At 42.0% G+C, this 19,082-nt stretch overlaps 1 protein-coding gene across 1 annotated transcript in view; it reads right to left on the bottom strand.

Moving 5' to 3' along the window:
* The window catches only part of LOC310854731 (MAM domain-containing glycosylphosphatidylinositol anchor protein 1-like), a gene marked incomplete at both ends in the record, with an annotated part of 191,228 nt that overhangs the window by 28,450 nt on the left and 143,696 nt on the right, over window positions 1-19,082 (bottom strand). The window contains 6 exons of the mRNA XM_083759404.1: window positions 507-668; window positions 1,108-1,260; window positions 5,234-5,257; window positions 6,014-6,197; window positions 15,416-15,561; window positions 17,170-17,436. Of these exons, the coding sequence (XP_083615530.1) occupies window positions 507-668; window positions 1,108-1,260; window positions 5,234-5,257; window positions 6,014-6,197; window positions 15,416-15,561; window positions 17,170-17,436 (936 nt within the window). The remainder of the gene's footprint in view (window positions 1-506; window positions 669-1,107; window positions 1,261-5,233; window positions 5,258-6,013; window positions 6,198-15,415; window positions 15,562-17,169; window positions 17,437-19,082) is intronic.

Raw genomic sequence — 19,082 nt, 5'->3', positions numbered from 1 at the left:
AGGTAGCGTGCCTTGTCAACGGGCAACAGATCTTTCAACGTATGGCATTGCAAATACGTTTGATAATCGCTACTCTGCGCAATATTGTTTTGGAAATGCCGCAAATTGCATTGCAGTGAACGAGAGCAAATCACAACTTCCCCTGGGGGTGGTGACTCCGCCCTGGCCTGAATACGCGTTGTGGTGTCAGTCTATAAAAAGCTATTATTAAGGCTGAGGTCGGATGCAAGCATTATTTCCTCAGCTCCTTGTGAGAGTCTCCATCGCCTTCCGTACGAGACAGGATATTTGGCCTTACAACCCAGATATTGCTGTGTCCGAGATTAAGTACGGTTAAGTACTTAATCCTCCTGTGGTACAATTGGGGGTGCCCTTAATTCTATCAACAATGTGTGTGTGTGTGTGTGTGTGTGTGTGTGTGTGTGTGTGTGTGTGTGTGTGTGTGTGCATGCTTTCGTGCGTGCATGCGTGTGTGCGTGTGTGCGTGTTTGTGTGTACCTACTCACCAATGTGTCTGCCCTTCATGTGGTAGAAGAATGAGACACAGTACGGGACCCTGGCTGACCCTTTGGGACCTCTCTCTGACGATACGTTAAACAGAGGAGACACCAGGCGGGCCTTGTCACCTGCTGCTCTGGGCCGCGACGCTTCAATGTACATGTAGTAACCTGCAATAAATGTACATACATGTAGTAACCTGCAATAAATGTACATACATGTAGTAACCTGCAATAAATGTACATACATCTAGTAACCTGCAATAAATGTACATGTAGTAACCTGCAATTCATGTACATGTAGTAACCTGCAATAAATGTACATGTATAGTAACCTGCAATAAATGTACATGTAGTAACATGCAATGTAATAACCTGGAGCCAGGGATAGGCTAGCTACATGCTATGTATGCTACATGCATAGTGCATGGTAACCTGGAATATATAGCATGTATACATGTTACGCCAAATAAAGTTTTATACATGATTAAATATAGCTCCTGCCTGGGTTGTGGCTTCAAATGAACAATGAAAGAACGTTACTGTACATTGCATAACATATTTAGTTCAAACATAATGTAAAGACAGCATGTGCCTCCAGTCTGCTCACCCTCCTTGGTTCCACTGCGGTCTGTCTCTGGACCGGTATTGGGCGATCTCTTGGGATTCTGTGTCAGGGCATTCTGCCTCGTCCAATCAAACGTGTCACTTGTGTCCTGGTAGAAACCACAGATCCGCTCATCCTCGAAGCCGCACATGCGGTCTGGTGTGTGTGTGTGTGTGTGTGTGTGTGTGTGTGTGTGTGTGTGTGTGTGTGTGTGTGTGTGTGTGTGTGTGTGATTAGTATGGTAGCAATATTTAGGTGAAGAAAGAGAGAAAACATATGAAATGAGGGACACAAAGAAAGTTTCATTGTTAGACTGGTCACACAAAGTTCAATTGTTCTTCTTCATCTTTGCTGCCCCCTTGTGTTTTTGACAGGACAATCAGCAACAGCTGTGTGTAATGAGCCTCATGCAATTATGCTGAACATCAAAGAAAAATCACACCCGTGTGACTCACATTTGACAGTGGTGGAAAAAGTACAAAAATATTTTACTTAAGTAGAAGTACTGATTCTCTACTTGAAAATTACTTAAGTAAAAGTACAAAGTACCCATTGAGAAAGTTACTTAAGTAAAAGTACAAAGGTACCTCAAATTAAATGTACTTAAGTACAAAAAGTACCCGGTGTAAAATGTACTTAAGTACAAAAGTAAAAATGACAAAGTACAAGTACAAAGTACAAGTAAAAAGTACAACATGTTTTTCAAAATGCCTACAAAGAAATGAAGACCAACAGTGGCTTTATCTCAACACTCGTCTTGAAACTGGCCAATGGCATTTAATGTTTGTGTTGGGATAAACACTAGAAACTGACCATTCATTATCAATGGCATTTAATGTTTGTGTTGGGATAAACACTAGAAACTGACCATTCATTATCAATGGCATTTAATGTTTGTGTTGGTATAAACACTAGAAACTGGCCATTCATTATCAATGGCATTTAATGTTTGTGTTGGGCTAGAAACTGGCCATTCATTATCAATGGCATTTAATGTTTGTGTTGGGATAAACACTAGAAACTGACCATTCATTATCAATGGCATTTAATGTTTGTGTTAGGATAAACACTAGAAACTGACCATTTATTAACAATGGCATTTCATGTTTGTGTTAGGATAAACACTAGAAACTGGCCATTCATTATCAATGGCATTTAATGTTTGTGTTAGGATAAACACTAGAAAATGACCATTAATTAACAATGGCATTTAATGTTTGTGTTAGGATAAACACTAGAAACTGGCTATTCATTATCAATGGCATTTAATGTTTGTGTTGGGATAAACACTAGAAACTGGCCATTCATTATCAATGGCATTTAATGTTTGTGTTAGGATAAACACTAGAAACTGACCATTCATTATCAATGGCATTTAATGTTTGTGTTAGGACAATGTTTGTGTTTACTATCATTACAAACATTACAAACAACTCAGGTTACAAGCTCACACAAAAATATATTTCAGATGGGGGTAGACAGTCATTTAGGGGAGAGCCATTGCAATTTGCAAAACAGACATTATAATTGCGTGAATTCACGCATTATAATTAGTCCTTCACTATTTAAGCCCCACCCACTCCACTCTGTGAGGGCAAACTGTCTCCCATTGAGATGCATGTAAATGATTTCTCCATAAAAATAATCGGTCATTTCAGTAGCAAGAGCTTGAAAATGTCTTCTAAATCTAGTCAAAAAATGCCTACAGTAGGCTATAGGCCTATGCACAAATGTGGATTACATTATTGGGGGAGAAAGTTAAAACCGATATCAACTTTAACAACCATCCCGTTTGACAGATGTTTACATGCAATGCACTAGGCGACTAGGCCTACAGTGATTATTATTGCAATCACCTGGATCGGTGAGTGTAACGTTCCTGAAGTTAAGCTGTGTATGTGACGAAAACAGAACTGCAATAACCAGCAGATGCAGCGCACGTCACACACACACACACACACACACACACACACACACACACACACACACACAGCGCGGCTTGCTGTAATTTATTCACCGCATCAGAGAGAGAGAGAGCGAGAGAGATAGACGGGCGCTTCTGTCCAGCTTCTGCGTGAATGTGAACCATAGAGTATTAAAAGGATAGAGACTGAACTGGCGCGAAGCTCCGCCCCTCCGCTATTCATGTCAGTCGAAGTTTCTCAGTGGCGTTTTGAAGCAGCCCCTTGATGTGAACGAATGAGTGAGGCGATCAAGCGCATTATTACCGCAAATTTCGCATATTTTGCGCGGAAATGTGTAGCGAGTAACGAAAGGTGTCCAATTTTAATGTAGCGGATTAAAAGTACGATTTTTTACTTGTAAATGTAACGAAGTAAAAGTAAAAGTACAGCAAAATAAAAATAGTAAATAAAAGTACAAATTCTCAAAACAGTACAGTAACGAAGTAATTGTACTTCGTTATTTTCCACCACTGCATTTTGAGTACCCTATGTTAGAAATATTGAGTATGGGTCTACTCTACAGCATTTAGAAACTGCCGGATGATAACTTACATAATGGCAATTTTCATAATTAGAGGGTATGCGCGTGACATCATCATCAAACCAGGAAGTAATGCAGGAATGCCTACCAAGTGGCTAAAAACAACTTTCTGGCATTGACAGCCCATTCATCCAAACAGAAAAGTCATATTTAATTGCCTTAAACGACATTAAACAATGTTAAACTCACTTTACCTGTCACTTTGCCACTCGATTTGCCATTCTCTTTATGCATGCGCATAACCTATAGAGTCCAAGTTCCACAGTGGGCCCAAATGCTAGGAACCAGACTTTGCACTGTCTGTGTAGAGCTAATCTTCGGCACCGTTAACCCGGTCGATACCAAATTTTGCACACACACTCCCTAGATGCCAACGATGAACCACGTTGTGTCCCAAATTTCCGGAACGGCCTGTTATAGTGCCACCAGGAGGCTGACTTTTGAAAAATATATATATATATATATTACACCTCCAGATTCTGTCCAAAAATCCCACAAATCGTTACACAGCATGTCTATAGTCATGTGTTCAAGGCGGATCTGTCCGATATTTTCGATTCCATCGTAATTGGCTAACATTGGCTTTCAAAGTTTGCAGGATTGGCCCGTTTTGAACAAAAAGCCTCAAATCATGAACGGTGCGTGAAATTTATGTGAAATGTTTCAGGGACTTTCCTACTAGGCTGAGGAATATATGCCACCCTTTTCACATTGGCCTGTTATAGTGACACCAACAGGTGTTTTTTTTGCAAAACACATTTTTTTCTGGTCCAATCTGCCACACAACATGTGTCTCTTAATGAACAAAACAAAGACAAAATGACATTGAGACTCGGACACAGGCAGAGAGAGCGAAACACACAGAAGGTTGAAAAGGACGATGGTTGAGGGAGAGGGAGAATATGAGAGAAAGAGCATGATAGATGGAGAGCTGTGTGAGGGGGAGGAATAGAAGTGGAGAGGTAAAAGCAGTGTGGGATGAAATAATATTGGTAAGATAAGAGCTATTTGCATATTCAAAATGACTATACTATTGTGGTTAGTTGCCCATTGGCTCATTAATGTTAAAAAACCCTGGGCCATTAACCTTGCCTCAAACAATCCTTCATCCTCCAATGACAAAAGCTCCTGTGCCATTTAAACTCTGAAACGTGTTTCCCATGACTACCTCGCCCCCGCTACTTCTCATTTTAAAGAGCACAATGTTTCATGTCAACCTTTGTCTTGATGACCTTTGGTTTGTCTGACACTGTCTTCACTGCCGCAGATGAGCCTGACCAGTTATCAACTGAAGTTAATGATGAATAATATGCATTATGTTGCCTTTATCCAAAATGCTTTCAATGAGCATTAAATTCACATGATGGATGGATATAAGTCATCAATGTGTTCATCGTGAACAGAGTCTTGCTTAAGGACACTTCAACATGAAGTTCAAACCGGGGATCAACCCAGGGATCGAACAGGGAAACTTGTAAGAGGACCACTCTACTTTACAAATTCCACCATCCTCTAATCTCTCACCACGCCATAAGAAAACCCAATCTTGTGAAAACAGTGAATACCGTGGGAGGGGAGATAGCAAAGAGACAGTCAGCAAGGAAAGACAGACAGCATTTCTCACCTGAAGGTCTTGGGTATGTGTAGGCTGTAAGACAACAATGAGACACAGCTATGGTTATCATTCACACAGCAGCATGATTACCCCAACCCCGTTTGTGTTGAAATCCAACTGTTTAAACAGCCTCTGGAGGACGTTTAATCGTAATAGAGATGCCATCTGGCAACTGGAGACACATTATTTGATGACAGGCACAAGTCACATAAAATGCCAGGTGTAAATGGAGCCAATGATGAGCAGTTACACAAACTCATAAAATAATAATAGTCATAGTCATGTTGAATCATAGCATGAGGATCCATCCTAAAACTAAATTCTAAGCTTTCCTGAGGTCTTTGGCAATTTAATTTGCAGAAAATGGAGCTTATGTCCACCCATTTGGATAATTCCTTATGCTTATTCACCTTGAAATAACAACAACGTTTTGGACAAATCGGTTTGCAAAACCGTCGCTCTCATGTAAAAGTGTCTTGAGACAACTTATTGTGATTTGACACTTTAATAAAATTCAATAAAATAAAATTCAATTGAACTGTGAGATTGTATTAAACAAATTATAATTATTAGCATTATATGATAAGAATATGGTATGATATATCGCCATACTGTATCTCAGTATGCTATGTTTACTAATGCACAGATCATCATCTATACTTGCATACAGTACGTAAGTCTATTTATATCAATGATGTTTCATAGCAAAACATGCGATAGAAGGTGAACGAGTCACTGAGTGACAATAGAAAATAATCAATGAATGAACATGGCTGGAGGGTCACGCACGTTCCGAGTACTGGATGATGCGAGTGATGTAGTCTCCAGTGCTGTAGGTGGTGATGGGGGCCAGACGGACCTCGTAGGACACCGGGATACGGAGGTCCGTTATGACGTAAGACAACAGCACTCCCTTCACTGGTTCCACTCCCTTCAGGTGAATCTGCTTTGACAGCACGCTCTGCTTGCTCAGCTTATGAAGAGATAGTAACACACACGCACACACAGATGCAAGCATGCATGCATACACACAGAAACATGCATAAAAGAAACGTACGGAGTGAGAAAAGGAGAGGACAATCATTAGAAAAGTGAGATAGACTTCAGAGAGAAACATAAGGTTTGTCAGTCTTCTCATATCCCATTGGATGATTTGATCAAGTCATCTTCACCTCTCCTCCTCTACCTCGATATAATTCACGGGGTTTTTTATAGACTGGAAAGTGAACTGAGATATATGAGTTTTGTGACAGCAGAGTTACAGCTAGTGGCATCATAAACTGCAACCACATATCCCATCTGGAGGAGTTTACAACATTAAATGCCAGTACAAGCCCATGGTGATACACACAGGGGGATTTGTTTTTATTTTTCTGGTGGGCAAGGTAAGTAGGAAATGTTCAAAGAACCTGTGAAAATATCCCCAGTGCGTCAACAGCCTGTGCAGAACTGATTAAAGCAATTCTGAGGCAACGTTTGCACACTGTTGCCCGACAACAGAAGGTGCAAAAACATTGCTTTCAATCAATGCCTTTATGATTGAAAACGTTGAGGCATTCTGGAGCAATCAGCATGTTGAGGCAGATACTACCTGGAGACACTTAAGAGATGTACACTAGACATGCACACATGACAACGTTCTCCCAATGGACAGAGGTGTGTGCAAATTACTGACCAGATAATAGTGGTTACTTTGGAATAAAAACAAAGCTTTCCACCGTTGGCCTATACGGAGGGACTGTATAGAGAGTATGCGCATGATGACATCATCATCATACCCGGAAGTTAGGCAGGAATGCCTATAATGAGTGGCAAAAAACTACTTTCTGGCTTTGACAGGCCGTATATCCAAACAGAATTAAATACCTGTCTGATTGCATTAAACACCGTTAAGTGATTCACTTTGCCATTTGATTGGCCACTCGTTTTGCCAAAGCATTTAAATGGGATTATGTCTATTCAACTGACGACATCTGGACAGCTAAACATAAAATATTTATATATTAAAGATTTGCAACACAGAAAGTTATATGGAGATAAGTGTTTCTGCCCGACAGCAGTAACAACTAAAATGATATACAATACAAGTGTTCCCAGCTTGAAATATATAACAACCTATAGGTGTAATATGTTTAAATGGGTTAAAATAAGGTGAGAGCACTATAACTCCTGGCTTATTCAGTGCACTCAGTGCTAGGAGCTGTGCAATGTTTTCAATTAAGCCCAGAACGCATACTGTAGAAGTGGGGCCATGTTATATTCGGATATTCGGTTTGGCAAGCTACAGTAGATACTAGGTGGAATGCTGCTCGCTTTGCTGGAAACTCCAGCTCACTGTAAATCCTGCAAACACGCAAATCACATCTCGACCCACAGTTCAAAATGGCCACGGATTCCAAACAAACAAAGACACACGCACGCACACATGAATGCATGCATGCATGCTCACACTCACACACACACACACACACACACACACACACACACACACACACACACACACACACACACACACACACACACACACACACACACACACACACACACACACACACACTATACTGTATAAGAGAGAGAAAAGGTTGTATTTTTGTCTCCACCAGGCCGAAGGCATGTGGGGAGAGTATGTTTTGCACTCCGTCCGTCCGTGTGTCCGTCCGTGTGTGTGTGTGTGTGTGTGTGTGTGTGTGTGTGTCCGTCCGTTAGTAGCTAATCTCGGCCACCGTTAACCCGGTCGATGCCAAATTTTGCACACACACTCCCTGGATGCCAACGATGAACCTCTGCCCCAAACTTTCCAGAACGGCCTGTTATAGCGCCACCAGGAGGCCGCTTTGTGCAAAACAACTTTTTGCACAGTACACCTACAGATTTTGTCCAAACATCACGCAAATTGGTACACAGTCTCTCTACAGTCATTCAACGAAACCGGTCTTTCAGATTTCTCAGACTCCATCCTGATTGGTTAAGATTGGCTTCCAAAGTTCACAGGAGTGCTCAGTTTCAAAGAAAATGCTGCAAATCATGAACACATCGCGTGATTTCCTTGAAATTGTGCACCCACATTCCCACTAGGCCGAGTGCCACATGAACAATTTCAACTCAGCCTCAAGGTGGCGCTATAACTGCGGTAAAAGTGTTTTACCTCTAACTGCACGAATCTGTGGATCACTTTGTATGCCAACTCCCTAGAGGCCAAGGAAAAACCTTTGTCTGGAATTTTTCACATCTGCTCTTTATAGCGCCACCAGGAGGCCCACATATGTAAAACACATTTTCTATTATTACTCCTTCAGATTTTATCCAAATTTCACGCAAATCGGTACACATGATCTCCATAGTCATGTGATCAACACAGGTTTGTTTGATTTCTCATATTCCATCCTGATTGGCCACGATTGGCTCCTACAGTTTTCAGGAGTAGCAAATGGCCACAACTCGGCAGCGTCCGATTGCGATGAAACTGTGCACGCATATTCCCACTAGGCTGAGGAAGAATCCTGGTGGAGACCTGTGCCGATTGGCACTTTATCTAGTTATATCTTCATTATTTTGGTCAAAGTCAGTGTGGTTTATATTCCTAATTCCACCCACAGACATAAGCTCCATTAGCCGTGCATCTACTTATGATCCCAGCTACTCAGATGACCTGTCAGTCACCTCTATCTCCATTAACCAGCCCCTCCACCATTATACCTCACTATAACACATAACATAATAGTAACCTGACAGTCAGCTCTATCTAATGCATTAGACTACCCTTGTAGAACCCTCCAACATTTTTACCTCACATCACGCACACTATACACATCATAAGGCATTATTACACGGCTTGGTTGAATTGGTCAACCGCTGAATTCAGTCTAATCTAAACCTCAGAGCACCTGCTGCGCTGCGTGCATTCTATGCTTTATCCAACATGACAGCGGTGGTTTTTCGGCTGTTTGTGACCTTATGAAACAAAACGCGTTGGTACACAGCTTAGTCGTGAGTCTAGACTACAGATATGGCGGATGTGGCTCTTCTTCTTTGCTTATGTCACGCATTGCGCTGGCACTATAGCCTCATGATCCCGCCTATGGTAACAGCATGGAATTGGTTAAAAAAAAAAAGTATAAATAAACGAATAAACCGAAAAGTATGATTTCCTTGCTTACAGTATAAAGTAAGCAAATAAATATGTAGTTTTGTTATACTTTCCGGTCAATTTATTCATGTATTTGTTAAGTAGCCATGTAATAAGCTTCGCCTCGTTTAATCATCCTGTCGGGTGTAATTTCTCAGCCACAATTATCCCTGCTATACATAAGACATGCAAGCATGCATGCAGTTGCACGCATGCACACTATAACACACTGTATACACATTATATTCCGACATCTGTACTATAATACATAGCTGTGTGCGTGCGTGCGCGATAACCAGAGTCCACCCGGTTTTGGGCACATCATTATCAGCACGGCACCGTCATTTGACAAAGTATAAAAAATCTTCAGAGAACCAGGGTTACAAAGGTAAGCTTAGGGCATGAGTAGCCTCGGAAACCCAGACGTTTTTATTTCCAGGGATGAAAAAAGAATGTCTGGGTCTGAGTCCACTTCAATTCGGCATAGAGTAGCGCAAACATTGATCACTCTCTGCTGATTTCTGATCGTCTGCACCTTTGTAAAATTGACATACACACGCACACATGTACACACACACACGCTCCTCTCTCTCTCTCTGTCGCTCTAAGTAATTAGTCTCATGTCGCGCAGCTGCGCATAGTTTCTCCCGCGGATCCTGCCGGGAGCTGCCTATGCCATTAAAAGCATAGGTGAGTTCCAGGCTAGGGCATGAGTGGCTATAGGCAAGATGGAAACACTGGTCATGCTAAAATGTCCGTGTTAAATGTAAACAAAACAATTAATTAAATCTATAAACAAATGATGTAATCCTCTGGCTAAGATGTAATATATGTGTTTCACATGATATTCAGTGGGTCCTTGACTCCTTACACTGATAGTCTATATGAATCAGCAGTTTTTGCAATGACAAGAGATTTACATAATATATATTTACACATACCATTATGCTGATTACTGCAAACTCTGACATGGTAACACATTGTAATATTCCTCAAAACATCATCATAGAAGGTATTTTGCCCTTTTAACACCCATTCATGAGTACAAACATTTATACTGTACTCATACAGCGTATGCATAATATACAGTATGTAGCATAGAGGTGTCATGCACACACCTCATTCATGGAATATGAATGAGGTGTGTGTTAGCGTATGAGTTAATATGAAGTGAAGGAATTTGGGGATTCAGCATTATGTGAAATGTGTGTTTGTGCGTGTGTGTGTGTGTGTGTGTGTGTGTGTGTGTGTGTGTGTGTGTGTGTGTGTGTGTGTGTGGTGTATGAGAACTGGGGTGTTTTCTCAAACCTTTTTGCGCATGTGTGTACACAAGTGATGCTCCAGTGGACCCACAACCTGTGTGTCCCATGGATTCAATTGCGGTTGGTGCATGTTTCGGTATAAGCTTACATGCAGCAATAAATAAAATCACTTCCAATCATTACAAATATCATTAGTTCATCGTTAAATACATTCATTGCATGTATGACTTACTTATGGATGCAAACGCACACACACACTTACACAGGCATGCACACACACACACACACACACACACACACACACACACACACACACACACACACACACACACACACACACACACACACACACACACACACACCCTCACACACACACACACACACACACACACACACACACACACACACACACACACACACACACACACACACCCCTTGGCAGCAGACCGTGGATCAATAAGGCATTGATGTGTGACCACAGGGAATTTAACTGCTTATATACTGAGGCTAATTTCTCTCTCTCTCTCTCTCTCTCTCTCTCTCTCTCTCTCTCTCTCTCTCTCTCTCTCTCTCTCCCCAGCTTGCTTAACACCTTCAACCCACTGTTTGCCATGTATTATCAATGCACATCGTGTGAGACGCGAGTACCACTGCATGTATGTATGTGAATACACTGACACTGCGTAAAGTATGCATGTGTTTGATTTAATGTAGTGCTCTAATTCACCACGCATACATTTTCTTTTTAATTTGTCACGTAAAATATACTGTATCGTCCCGAATATAAGACGACTATATGATTATGAGACAACCCCCATTTTTCTCAAGACTCATTTGTGGAAAAATAACATTGGATTCAAGCCCACGGCCTACGCTTTGGTGGGTATGCTATGCAGGCATGGAAAACTGTATTCATCAAAGTGTAAAAAATAAAAAAAAGATCACACCGTGTGAAGTGACGTGTGCTCTTATTATCGTACGTCATCACGCGTCATCTCATACTGGCCAATCAGAATGCCTGTTGCCGCAAATGCACGTCATATTTGACAGACATTTGACCTAATATATGCTTTGATTGTTGATGGCAAATATGTGACGTGTGGGGACAAGATGACATGAATACTCCCTTCATTGTCAATGGCATTTAATGTTTGTGTTGCGGACATTTTGTGGGGACAAAAGCATAAAACATTACACCCGTGTGAAGGATGCTCTTATCATCATGAATCATCTAATTCTAGTGGCCAATCAGAATGCCTGTTGCCTGTAGCCACACATTTACATCATATTTGGCGGACATTTGACCTAATTTCTCCTTTCATTGTCAATGATCTCAAATATTGAGACGTGTGGGGTCAAAAGCTGTATATATATAGGAGGGGCTATAGCGCCCCTCCAAAATCATTCTCATGTGAAGTGAGGGGTGCTCTTATCATCAATCATCATCAAACATCATCACCTTCCGGGCCAATCACATTTGGCATCCGCACTTTTCTGTCCTCACTTTTTAGACTCACCTTTTAAGCCCTCAGCCAATCAAATCATCGCTATGGGGTACACACACACACACACACACACACACACACACACACGCACGCACACACACACACACACACACACACACACACACACACACACACACACACACACACACACACACACACAAAGCTGGGCATAGGAGGGGCTAGTGCCCCTCAAAAAATAGGGTCCCCGAATCATCGTCTTATAAGGGAGAGATACACACCAATAATTGCGATCACAGTGAGCACTAACTATGAGACCTAGCAGAACATGTCTGTCTGCCTGTCTGTGTGTCACGCTGTAACACCACCCGCCCGCCACCAGAGGGCGCAGCTGTATCACACACACACACACACACACACACACACACACACACACACACACACACACACACACACACACACACACACACACACACACACACACACACACACACACACACACACACACACACACACACACACAGCATTTCCTGCTCTCCCCAGACAGATCCAAACACAGCCGTTGTCATTTTGCATGTGCTAAGAAGATTGAGTCCTAGGTGTTAAGGACATGAGTGAGGGAAAGTGTTGCAGGAATAGATGGCTTGTGAAATTGAGACAGTAGTATTACATTTGTTCTTGCACTCTATTTAACAGTGGAGGGGGCCGCTGAGATTCACTGTCGTTCTTTCATTTGCATCTCATTTTGTTCCTTCGCACCCGTTTCAAATGCTTCTGTCTGTCTGTCTGTCTGTCTGTCTGTCTGTCTGTCTGTCTGTCTGTCTGTCTATCTGTCTGCCTTTTCTGTTCCCTTGTGTTTCTCTCTCTGATACAGACACACACACACACACACACACACACACACACACACACACACACACACACACACACACACACACACATACTGTAGCCCACGTTAAGAAGACGTCTAATTAAATGAGCATTTACGAGGTCCTAAACTGCAGTTTAATGTATCTCATCTTTTTAAAACATTTGACGTGGCAATTAACAGCTCAGACCGTTCATCAGCTCTGCTTCAATTGCTGCTTATAGCATTAAATCAACACTGATGGGGGTGTGAGAAACAAGAGACAGACAGACAGACAGACAGACAGACAGACAGACAGACAGACAGACAGACAGACAGACAGACAGACAGACAGACAGACAGAGTTGTTTTCGTGTTGCAGTAATGATAGCTTTGCTCTGGGCTAAACAGCTCTCTGTCTGTGTTAGCAGCAATAACGCAGAGATTTATTAGATGCAGCCTTAACAGTGTTCCAGTCAATTCCTTAGTCTTATTACAGACTGTGGGGGGAAATGGAGGAGAAAACAGGATAATCACAATAAAACAACAGCATTAGCTACAGTGAGAGGGGAGTAACAGGAATTTAGGAAAGCTGAGACGTGCACTCTGACGCGCACTCTGGTGTGTGCACAACATGAGGCCAAAGCCTCAGCCTCATGTTGTTAGCTTGAACATTGGTTATGAGTGGCAGTCTTCATGTAGGCGGGCAATTCATCCACACAAAAAAAATCAAGCTGGCAGACACCACAGCCTCTCCTCTCTGAACACGCCCGCATACACGGATAAGCACTTATAAAAGGCACACAACGTCACAGAAAGTCACAGAGCGATTCTCATCATGAGGTCGGGCTGTGTGTTTCTGGCTGGCTGTAGAAGAGCTTGCATACCGCAAGGTTGATCAGCATCAACGTCATTGTGCATTATAGACATATGGCATATGCCAAGGACCTCAATTCCAAAATACAGTATTTCGAATCCGTCCATGACAGCTATGGCATTAATATTGTATTGGTATTTGCAGGGCAATCATCCCTCCTGCTGCTATGGGTATTAAATGTCCGAACTAATCACAGATATATGCACGATTGGCGCTTGAACACAAAGGTACCCCTCCCATCTAAAATCATTACAGCAAGTAAAGTTTTGGCACGTGCGTCTATAGGTTGTAATTGAATTGTTCCTATTTGAAACAGCTATAATATATTTGTTGTAGTCCACTCTATACTGCCTCCGCCTTGTCAGCCTCATAACGTGTTCCTTCCACATGCACACTATAAATAAGTCCTACCAGGGAAACTCCCCCACTGTCAGGTGATAAAAAGCGGCCTGCTCCTTCGCATTGAAGGAATCATATCAGTTTGGGGCTCTCCCCAGGTTGGCAGAAGAAGAGTTGCGTCCAGGATTACAGCTTTGGCATTGGCAAATGGTGAAAAAAAATTGGTTACAAAAATCGTGGGATAAAGATTAAGAGATTTAGTGACAGCAGAAATGAGAATTCACATGATTCCCCAGCCAACAAGAGCTTTTATAGAACATGTGTTATCAGAACAGAGCTCAGAGCTCTGATTGCTGCAGCACTCTATACAGTTTCTTTCTTCTTCTTCTTCTGTTCGTAAACGTGGGCTGAATTTGGCCCAAGCCCTCATGCTAGCAATGTGAAGGTACATTGTTCATATAAACTCAAACTGTATCATTAACGTCCACAGCATCCCCCCTCTTCCTTCCATAAGTCATACAGTAAGTTCCATGTTGCATCAGTGCAATTGTAATTAACACTGTATGGATTCATTCTCCAGTAAGGCCAACATCTGGGGACTCACTAGACTTTCGGGTGGCTTGAAAGTCCTTTTGGGAAGAAGATATATATGAACCCAAATACTTGTAGTCATCAACCTGTTTCAAAGGAGTGTTGTTTTGATAACGTGGATTGCATATACATATTGTTGGATTTGCAAATATTTATATGTATTCAGTTTTTGTCTCGTTGAGATAAAGACCAACACAGTTGGAGGCCTATAGGTCAAGAGACTGAAGGAGAGAAGAACATAATCACAATAAATCAACAATAAAAAAATAGAAACGGGGCAAGTATGTCACGTTGGAGTATGCCTGCAAGGATGGGGAATCTAGACTAGTGCGAGATAGAGGTCGCATAGCTGTGATTAAAGTGTAAAGGCTGCGTTTAAAGGCTTGAAGACTGATTGTCTGTGATGAATACAACTCGGCTCTGGTAGGCTTTTCCACACCCGGGAACATGTCTTCATGTGGTTAAGGCTAAGGATGGAGAGTTTTGTACTGTACAGTGTCCTGATAGGGCCATCTTCTGGATGTTGTCAAGTAGACCACAATGTTTAGGTGGAGCACTCATCCAGCTGGTGACACTGCGGACATGCATAGTTGGTCGGCTCTCTGTGATGAGGTAACTGGCCACTCTCTAAAAACACAATTGTGCGTGTGTGCATGCGTGTGTGTGTGCGTGCGTGCGTGTCCTACCTCGCATACGCTGACCCAGTAACCAATAACAGGGTCGGTGGCTGCAGGTTCTTTCTGTGTCCACTGCAGGGTATAGGAGTAGTTTCCCTTCATGGTGCGGATGGGGCTGGGTGTGTCGTAGTAGAACTCAGCGCTGTACGGCCGTGCTGCAACAAGCAGGGCGGAAGGTAAGGAGATCAAGTAGGAAAAAGAAAGAAAGTTTGAGCGCTTTTGTTCCACAAAAACTAACATAACGTCTGTCTGTGTGGTTCTTAGATATTTACAAGCTTTTGCCACAAACGGTACAACCAAAATGTCTCTTAGGTTATTCACAAGCTTTGTTACAAATTGTACAACCAAAGTGTCTCTTAGCTTTTCCACGAAAAAAATAAAAGAATCACACCTGTTCGAACTGAGCAGTGCAGTGTGTCTTTTCAAAAGATCCTTTATACATTTGAAAACTTGAAATGGGACATTCAGCACAATGAGTACTACTTCTGGTGCTTTAAGTACATTTTGAACGGTACTCAAGTAGTACATATTGAATTCCGGACATGTAGAGTATTTCTATATTGCAGTATTGATACTTTTACTTAAGTAAAACATTTTAGTACTTTTTCCACCACTGCTGTAGGCCTATTGCCAGTAGTTGGTAAAATATACCTATAATGTATATCTATAATGAACATTGGAAATGTCTAGCAATTAAAATCTAATATAGTTGTTACAATGCTCTGGAAGCCTCTCTACTGAAAACGTTTGAAATGAATTGTATATTAACGATCAATTAAGTATTTGTTTATAGGGAGTTTAGGTGAGTATAACAGGTTGTACTTATTAGTGTGAGGGCAACCAGACTATTGTAATTCTAACACTTTATTATTATTTAATTTACTGGAGTAAGACAAACTTCGTGTGCTCGTATTTTGCTGAGAGAAATGTTGTATAGTTTAATTGATATTAATTTATTTGTTCCCCATTGACATGAATGGGAAAATGCGAAAACTCACATTCACATATTTTTTCCTCAGAGACCGTAAGCGATATAGTTACAAAACTTGGGGGGTAAATTTATAATAATTACTAAAATTAATTCACTTATAATTGTATCGGTCGGCCTCATTGGTGGCGCTATAACAGCCCATGTTTTTGCTTATAACTCTTTAACCGTAGATCGTAAAATCTCCAGATATAGGCCACGCCCATTTCCGTCAGGATTTTCAGAATTTTCTTCAAAACACACTTTTATTTTCTAAACCTAGAGATTTTGTCCGAATCTCACAGAAATTGGTACACATGATCGCTGGACCTATCTGACTGCGTTTATTTGTCCGTATCGTTCGGCCTTAATCGTTGTCCGAAGTTAGTGGGAGGGAACGTCCAATCCATCCCAAATTTGAATCAGATGTCGCAGGTGGTTTAATCAAGAAAAATACTTAATTTTCAGCCATAGGGGGCGCCGCAAATGTGAAAAATGTAACCGTTTCTTGCAAAAAATGATTTTTGGGGGCATAAATCCCCTTACTTACACATGATCACAGTGGTGACGTGACATTGTAATTGGCTGGCAAGATTAGTGGTAGGGGCCTATGTAAGTGACTGCGGCAACCACACTTTGCAATTTTTGAAAATTGAGACCTTTCTAGTTCCAGTCCTGTCATCACAAACATGCTCAACTCAACATAATGTATTGTTTGACGATGCCAAATTATAGTTTTTCCACCACATCATTTGAATAGCTGCAGCATTTAAAATACATGTCTCCATCAACTCACCAGAAACATCAAAGGTGCACTTGGACGTGCCGGCCTCATTGCTGATCCGGCCCTCGTAGGATCCGTTGCTGGTGGGGTCCAGCTTGAAGATGAGCTCCAGGGTATCCTTCACGTCCGGTGGGGCCATGCGGACCTCCTCGCCGTTACGGAACCAACGCACGTTGGTGAGACGAGGAGGGTAGGAGCGCAGAACGGCACAGCGCAGCGCCACCATCTGGTAGTTCCTCGAACGCACGGCCTGGAAGACCGGGTCCAGGATGGGAGGATCTAGAAACAAAATGGTTGAGAAGATATTGAAGGATAATTATGTTCTGGATTGATTGATTGATTGATTGATTTTAACTTTCTCCTCATGTGGTACTAGTAGCCTACTATGTGCAAATTGGTTGATTCATGTATGGGACATACATATTCTTTTAAACATCAGAATCAGCTTTATTGTCACCTTCTTCATGTGTGCTTTATTGTGTACAGTAGGAGTAGATATGGGTGTAGCTACATCTACACCCATCCATTGCTAAATGCCAAAATTGTGAATCGTAAAAAGGAAGACAAGCAATGCTGTCATCCTGAACAAATGTTAGCGCCATGAGGGCTCATCTCATCCTCCCTCCACATTCAGTCCTTAGACAGTCTGCGCTAAGCTTCGCTCACCGGCTGTAATTAACGTGTCAGCTGGATATCTGTGGATAATCACATCTAGCTGCATGTCTTTACCCGCAGGTCGGCAGAGCAGAAACACAGCCTATCAGCAGCCAGCTAGCACACCCTCTCCAGCTAATCATAGATATATTAGTAGATGAGATGCTAATGTAATGTGGCTAATACGGTGCAATACAGTAGCTGATGATAAGGAGTGAAGTCCCCTGGGAGGTGAACTGAGCTTGGTGTCATCATAACTGTAAATCTGTGGTGCGAAGGAAAGGTTAGCAACTCATTTGTTTTTTGATGTAATTTTCTTTCAGAGGAGGTTTAACTGGATCAACTGTAAAAGAGGAGGAGGATAAAAAGAGGAGGAATGACAAATGTGGCAAATGGATGGATTTAAGGCTGAATGAGGGGAAGGTAATGAGTTGGCTGAAGGGCAGAGAGCGAGTGCAGACCGCCGCAGAGAGAGTGAGAAGGAAGATGAAGATTGAGAAGAGGGTGTGAGGCACGATCTGGGACAAGACAAATCCCTGGAGACATTCAGAGGCCAGGTGAGGAGGAAGAGAGATGGATAAAGACAGAGAAAAGGAGGTGTAATTGACAGAGCTGTGAACCGAGAGGAGCAGAGGAGAACTGGCTTGACACGTGTACTCTTATTAGAATATGATTCCGATTATGTGCGCTTTCTCTAAAAAAATAAGGTCTACTGAGCCCTGTGAGACACGCCTTAATGCCATCTGGTTGCAAGCTGATCATGTAGGAATCAGTTCTGATACGTGGTTTAGGCCAAAAAGCTGGCCTCAGCATCAGACTTGAAAGTTACCTGACTATAAGCATCACAGTATGACGATTCGGGAGAATCGAGAGAATGTGTTGGTTACTTTGTCTCACTAATATTTTTCTTCATTCTAGCTTTCTCTTTTTCTCTGCCTCAACTTCTCTCAGGCATTTTCTAGCCCTTGGAGGGGAGGGGAGGGGAGGGAAGGGAAGGGAAGTCCCTGTGCTGAACCAAGTCATTGTTCATTGTTCATTATTACTAGACTGCATGGTAAACTCTGTTCAGTATTATTTAACAGTTCTGTCCTTGGTAGGATCTCAGCCCTTCATGAAGTTAAGTGCTTTGGACACAATTCCCATGCATGGGGATTTGGCAGTCCTGTCCTGTCCTGTCCTGTCCTGTATGTCCTTTGGTTTCATATGAATTGCAGTGCATTGCTTGTCCTTAATGGATGCATTATAATTCAAATTAATTAAACCGAATTGAA

This window comes from Protomyctophum parallelum (genome assembly GCF_964188405.1).
Source record: "Protomyctophum parallelum genome assembly, chromosome: 2".
Classification (NCBI taxonomy): domain Eukaryota; kingdom Metazoa; phylum Chordata; class Actinopteri; order Myctophiformes; family Myctophidae; genus Protomyctophum; species Protomyctophum parallelum.
Note: the sequence above shows the minus strand (reverse complement) of the source record. Positions and strands in the feature narration are given on the sequence as shown.